At 35.0% G+C, this 6,577-nt stretch overlaps 1 protein-coding gene across 1 annotated transcript; it reads right to left on the bottom strand.

The window, feature by feature from the left end:
* Positions 1-397: 397 nt before the first annotated feature.
* Positions 398-6,258, bottom strand: LOC130742664 (putative leucine-rich repeat receptor-like protein kinase At2g19210). Its single transcript, XM_057594766.1, has 13 exons — positions 5,995-6,258; positions 4,987-5,524; positions 4,377-4,858; positions 4,152-4,290; positions 3,987-4,058; positions 3,693-3,764; positions 3,381-3,461; positions 3,048-3,199; positions 2,517-2,746; positions 2,299-2,425; positions 1,996-2,058; positions 1,349-1,538; positions 398-1,034 (listed from the first exon to the last, which is right to left on the bottom strand). Exons 1-13 carry the CDS (start codon positions 6,122-6,124, stop codon positions 620-622), a joined length of 2,691 nt encoding a protein of 896 aa, XP_057450749.1. The 5' UTR covers positions 6,125-6,258; the 3' UTR covers positions 398-619.
* Positions 6,259-6,577: the final 319 nt, after the last annotated feature.

Raw genomic sequence — 6,577 nt, 5'->3', positions numbered from 1 at the left:
AAGTAGTACTTATTTTCTAATATAAAGTTTGAATTCTACCCGTTTTAATTGAGAATTATCTTATATATCAATAAAATATAAATTAAAGAATATTTAATCTGATTGACAGAAAAACAAAGCTTAACTTAAAAAAAGGAGATCATAATTGTGCAACCTGTCTTCATAATTTTGCTAAACTAACAGATCAAAATTCAAGCCATAACCCATGAGATCATTTTAAATGGCCATTCTACAATGCATTATTCAAATTGGGCTTTCCAATACAACCATCAAGTAAGTATGGATCATTGCCTTATGGGATAAGACAAATGGTTGTGATATTATGCTTTGGAAGGCTAGATACCAGTTAGCACCAATGCAAATAGACGTTAACACTCACTTTAAAATAAAATAAAAATGAACGGAACTCTTCTAATGAATAATGAATTGATATAAAAAACCGTTTACATTGTACTTGGCTGATATTCTAATACTCATTTACAGTCAAACAAATTATACAAGGCATATATAATATGCTTCTGAGTTCTGACTATTGGCCAACCCATATGATGCTATTGGAAGATAACAGTGGCACACATAGTAAAAAGAGAAAAAATTTCCAAATTTAACTATTCTATTTCTACCTTTCTAGAGAGCTCTCTCCACTAATTCTATCAAAGGACACACTGTTTAAGCAGCTCTGTAATCTCTCATTATTGTCACATTCAGGCTGATTACTCATCTTCTTTGGCAAACATAGTTTCAGTTCCATAACTACATGGCTCATGGTTGGCCTATTAATGGAAGTAGGTGCTACACAAGTCATTGCAGTATCTAAGGCTTTCTTTGCAGAATCAATATCAAATTCTCCCTGTAATCTGGGATCTACAATATCTTTGACCTCCCTCTGGAGCAGCAAGGAACTAACCCATTGAATTATGTGAATTTTGTCTTCAGTTTTGGTCACAGCTGGTTGGCCCGTAATTAACTCAAGCAAAACTACCCCAAAACTGAACACATCACTTTTCTCATTCAACCTGCTTGATCTATTGTACCTGCAAAATGAAAATTTTCAACTCAATCTCTACACTAATCAAAAGTGAAAATGAAAAATAAAAAATGGTCTGATCAAATATTTGACTTGTAAACAATGGGTGGTTGGTTCAAACATGTTTGTTTCCCCTTAAATAATGTCTCAAATTCAAGTCTTATGTATGCAAAATACTCCCGCTGGAAAAGCTAGCCCCACTAGAATGTGGATGTACCTGGCTCGAATATGATTGTTTCCCGTGTGAAAAATACATGTGATCAGATAAAAGAAAAAAAGTCTTAGACTTTTGCCAGTTTGGGATTGAGTTAAATAACTTACTCTGGGTCAAGATATCCTGGGGTGCCAGCAACCACTGTGTACACATGGGTGTCACCTTCATTGGGAAAGATCTTTGACAACCCAAAATCAGCAAGTTTAGCCTGGAATTTTTCATTCAGTAAGATGTTTTTAGATTTAACATCTCTGTGAACAATTGGTGGATTGCTTCCGTGATGCAGATACTCCAATCCTACAGTTTAAAGTTTGAAGTTATGTTGGTTGGCTGGTTGCATAATATGTTAGCTCCTTAGCTATATTTCAATTGATGAAAGTACTTGAGGTAGAGGGTAATAAAAATAGATGTAAATAGTTGAAATTATCTCCATTGATCAAAATAGATTGTACTGAACTAATTATCCTAAAGTTTAAACTGCATCCCCTTACGCATGATCTCATTGGACTTGAAGCGTGGCCGGTACCCAAAATGTTTCGTTTTAAACCATTTTGTTGACTTCTCAAATGATAAACTGAAATCTTGTATCTAATATTCTCAAACTATTGTGGTAATTTTATTTTACTCCATGCTATCCTATCTTATGTTATTTTATTCAATCCAACCCATTATTAGTTATCCAAATATAATCTTATCTTATTTATAGGTAAAGGAGAGTAGGACGAAATGATTATTTCCATATTTAGTTACTTACCTTCTGCAGCATCCACTGCAATTTGAAGTCGTTGATTCCAACCCAATATATTTTCATTTTTACCTGCATTTAAGAAACAAGCATTAACCAAGGAACGTATAAAATTTGAACCAGGAATGAAAAGGACACATTATCCTTGGCCTTTGGTGTAGGATGCTATAAAGAAATTAACTTCCGCTTCATTCAAGAAAACTAAATTCGATTCAGTTTTCACTTTTCAGGCTGTATCGAAATGTATTTAATTTAACTTTACAAAAATTGTTTATTTTAACTTTTCAGGCTCAAATTGTAAATGCTAGCTACCTGATAAATGCTTTGCTAAGTCGCTATTAGCCATATACTCATAGATGAGAGCCATGTTGGTGCCATCATCACAGTATCCTATAAGAGCAGTCAAGCATTTATGATGAACTTTAGCTAGAAATTTAGCCTGTAAATCAGAAAATAGCATGCATAAGATATCATCAGGGTACATTTTGAGTGTGTCTGTGTGATGACATTATAAGTTATATTCATACTACCTCTGCCTGAAATTGCAGATATCCTTGAGCAGAGGGAGAAAGCATTTTGACAGCTACCTCAATATCACCTACACAACCATGGTAGACTATTCCAAATCCTCCTTTCCCCACAATCCTTTCAAGGTTTCTTGTCATGCTCAATACTTCAGCATAGGTGAATTCTTGCTTATTTGACTCTAGTTCCTCCTTTATTCTTGAATAAACAATTGGCTTGCTCTGATGAGGGGAAACTGTGGGAAGAAATAAACACAATCAATGTCCATATTTATGTTTACTTGTGTGCATTGTTAATTGTTGACTGTTGTAGTCTTTATTTTTCGGAAAAGGTTGGATAAATGGGGTGGGGTGTAGACACCAGAAAGAAAAAGTAAGAAAGGAAGAGAAAGAAGTGATATATGATGTGATGTGGCAGGAAGATAGATATAAAAACGTAGCAGATGACATGGAAGTGGCAAAATTTTCTTCTTGTTTACTTTTTGTTCTTTATTTTCTTCCCTCAAACTAATTGTCCATAGAATAGAGAACATGTACCTCGTCTCATGTTGTATATTCGGAAAGAAATCAATGTGGTTATTAGTATCATGAAAGTTCCAGCAAGTGATGCCACCAGTGGAACTACAAACTTATTCCCATTCTTTTGGTTGCATGAACCTGGTGAGCAAAGATCTGGGTTTCCACCAAAACTTGTATTTACAATAAGAATTAAACATGTTATTTTATACTGTCCTATCTAACCAAATGGTAATAAACCAGAACTAGCTAGCATGCCAGTGAGGCCATGCATTGTGATAATATAAATGAGATCAATCACTAAATAACAGACTATTATTATATACTAAAACTGAAGTTTGAAATGGAACATACTTGGATTCAAGCAAATCATTCTTGGAACGCACAGTGAGTGGCATTGGAATTGTTCCTGATAGCTGATTTCCTTCCAGGTTGCTTCAATTGAAAGGCAAAAACAAGTCATACAAACATGCTTTCACATGAAAATAAAATTAAAAACCAAAATAAGGAAAGGGGTAAAAAGTTCTATCGAGAGGCTAGTTTATTTACAACATGGTCCACATTGTCATTCTTACCATGATTTTTAAACAAGTCAAACAATAAATTAATTGGAAAATGGACTTCAGCACTCTAAAGAATTTACCAAGATCAAGATAGTTGACTTACAGAACTCTCAAGAAGCGCAGTTGAGATAGGAAATCAGGTAATGCCCCAGTCAGATTGTTGTTTGACAAATCCCTAAAATAGAGGCAAATTTTGTTTACTTAACTTCCGGAACAATCATCATTTTGTTGTTATCAACTATGTAGTTCATGTTTGGAAATCCTTCTACAATTAATTTTGAAATTAAAATCAATTATGGAGAGAAGCTTATGTAAGTAGCTTCTGAGGAAATAGAAGCTAGTCCAAAGTCCAAACATGCTAGTTTGCTATTTGTATCTGATAGATTCAGTGACTTACAAATATTCTATCGACTTCATATTGGATATGCTAGGAGCTATATTTCCAATCAAACCACTAGAAGATAAGTTCCTGAAAGCACACAATAGTGAAGTTCATTAACAATATTGAAGAGTGAAGACTACAAACCGAAGGATCAGTATGTATATTTCATGCCAAACTTACAAGTATATGATCCTTGGTGAATCAGATTCAGCATAGCTGCAGTTAAGACCATCCCACAAGTAAGCAAGTGGAATACAAGGATCTCCTTGCCAGTTTCTCTTGATCCCATAAATTGATTTAACATTTATGATAGCATCAGCTGTTATAATTGGAGAGAAAAAATAATGTGCAGGGTCAGGAGTTAATTATAAGTTGAGAGCAAAATCAAGGTATCTGAGAACATACCATCTGTTTGATATGTTTGTGATTGTAAGAAGTCCTTTGTCATGTATATCTCAATAGCATTGATGAGAGGGGGAAGAGTTGATCTACTAGTTCTATTAATCCAAAGTTCCAAATGAGGTTTGGCTATAGCTGATATGTAATACAAGCTCTTCAGGTACACTGGATTGACTGGATCATTATTGAAAAGCTTCCCATTTACAAAGATGTCGAACTCTCTAATTTGATTTGCCTGGAGCTTCTTGATTTCATCAAAGTACATGTACATATAGTATGTGGAGGCATTGTACTTGGGATGGTAGTAAAATTCTATGTTGTCGTTGACATTAGCTGGAATTGCTGCTGTGCTAGAAACAATGGACGGTGGTAATGGTAAAAAATTGAATGAGGGTGCTCCCTGGTCTATTGTGAGTGAGGTATTCATCAGTTTCCATTCAATTGAGTTATAAGGTGTCCACATTCTATCAAAGGTATCATCTGGATATCTATGGGAAAGGAAAAAGAGAAACACATCAGAAAGCATCATATTCAAAACAAAAGGAAAAAAATATATCATTTTCCCTTCAAGGGGTGGTTCCATGACATGACACGGTTATACTGTGAGATGGCTCACCTGATTATTTCACCATCCCGTAAGCCTACATCAAAACGCGCCAACAACTCCAGAGAGTTAACTAGATAGGCATCACTGTTAAGAACTCTTAGCTCCAAAACTGAAATAAAAGGTGTACCCTTTCCAGTGTTGAATAGGCAAACATGGACATAATCTGATGAAGCAGCATAAATGATTTCCTTGGTTATTACACTGGATGCATCCTCAAACACCAATGATTCCCACCACTTGTCTCCAAGATAGATATCAAACTCGGGAAGAGAGCCGTTGCCATCATAGTTTCCATAGACAAACCTGGCCCTCACTAAATATTTCTTGCTTCTTCCTTGAGGAACAACAAGGGTGTAGCAGTTCCTTCTTCCTCCCGGGAAGCTTCTAACATTCCAGAACTGCCTTTCAAGGGAAGCCTCATATTTAGGTGATATGCTGTGGCTTACACCTGTGTCTGTGAAGTTGACATCTGAAGTGTAATGGATGGATGTAGTTTCATCTGTGTAACTTGGTTCATCCTCAAGTCCGCAGTCAATACTAATGAAGCCTGTAAAAAGGGAAAGCAGAAGTTCTAAGAGTGAGTTTCGGAAAATAGCTTAATTAAGCACGTATAGCAATAAATGTGTATCGCACAAGTCCACAATCAACACCAATGAAGCCTGTTAAAGGGGAAAGCAGAAGCTCTAAAAGTGTGTTTGGGTAAACAGCTTAATTAAGCACTTATAGGAATAACCGAATAAGTGTTTATCGCACAAACACATTCACAAGCTAATTTGAGAAGCTTATTGAAATAAGCTGAAAACAAGTTATTGGCGGGCAGAAACACTTATTCATAAGTTAAACTGCCCAGCTTATGAAAATTAGTTTGAAACAGCTTATAAGTATAAGTCATAAGTTATCTCAAACACTTGCATCAGCGTTTAAATTATAAGATAAGTTCAAAAAAGCTCTTCCAAATAGAGGGCTCAAAACAAGAAGGTGATGTGTGTTTAGCATAACCAGATAAGAGTAATGAACCTGATTGATCCTGGGCATGAACAATGATAGGAAGAGTCCAGGAAAGTTGAAACACTAAAAGTAGCAAGAGCCCTGCCATTTCATTTCTAAACTTTGTATATTGAATTGAAAACTTTTTACAGACAAACATATACCGAATGCAGAAACCTCCTGGTGATGTTTTTGGGCTAGTAATCTCCTCCACGAGATTGAAGAAGTGTGATGATTTTCTTTTAATCTCTATTTGGGTTCCGTTTTAGTCAAGTTTTGCAGCATTTTAAATTCATTTCACCTTTGTTTTCAACTATTAGAAGGTTCGCACTGAATTGTCCAAAGTTACATTTGCACTTTTCTTTGCTTTGTTATTTATTGAATGTGTAGAGTTCTCATTGATATTTGTCAATTAAGTACAGCTAATTTTGACAGGAGTATTTTTTTAAGTTTTGTAAACATACACATCATCACCATCTCAATTCTTAATTTTAATTTTTTATCGTCAAGTCATGACTTTACAATTTATATTAGTTAAATATGGAACAAAATATAATTGTAGTCACCTTCTGACCTGACATAATGGATAAACCGCGTTTGGACCCTTTCAATC

The sequence above is a fragment of the Lotus japonicus genome, chromosome 3 (genome assembly GCF_012489685.1).
Source record: "Lotus japonicus ecotype B-129 chromosome 3, LjGifu_v1.2".
NCBI classification, from domain to species: domain Eukaryota; kingdom Viridiplantae; phylum Streptophyta; class Magnoliopsida; order Fabales; family Fabaceae; genus Lotus; species Lotus japonicus.
This window is presented reverse-complemented; position numbering and strand designations above follow the sequence as displayed.

Excerpts from the sequence above, each read along its gene's own strand:
- LOC130742664 (XM_057594766.1), bottom strand. The coding sequence starts at position 6,124 with ATGTTTGTCTGTAAAAAGTTTTCAATTCAATATACAAAGTTTAGAAAT. Across the intron at positions 4,859-4,986 it reads CGGGATGGTGAAATAATCAG|ATATCCAGATGATACCTTTG; the intron begins GTGAGCCATCTC and ends CCTTTCCCATAG. Across the intron at positions 3,765-3,986 it reads ATGAAGTCGATAGAATATTT|GGATTTGTCAAACAACAATC; the intron begins GTAAGTCACTGA and ends CCTCTATTTTAG.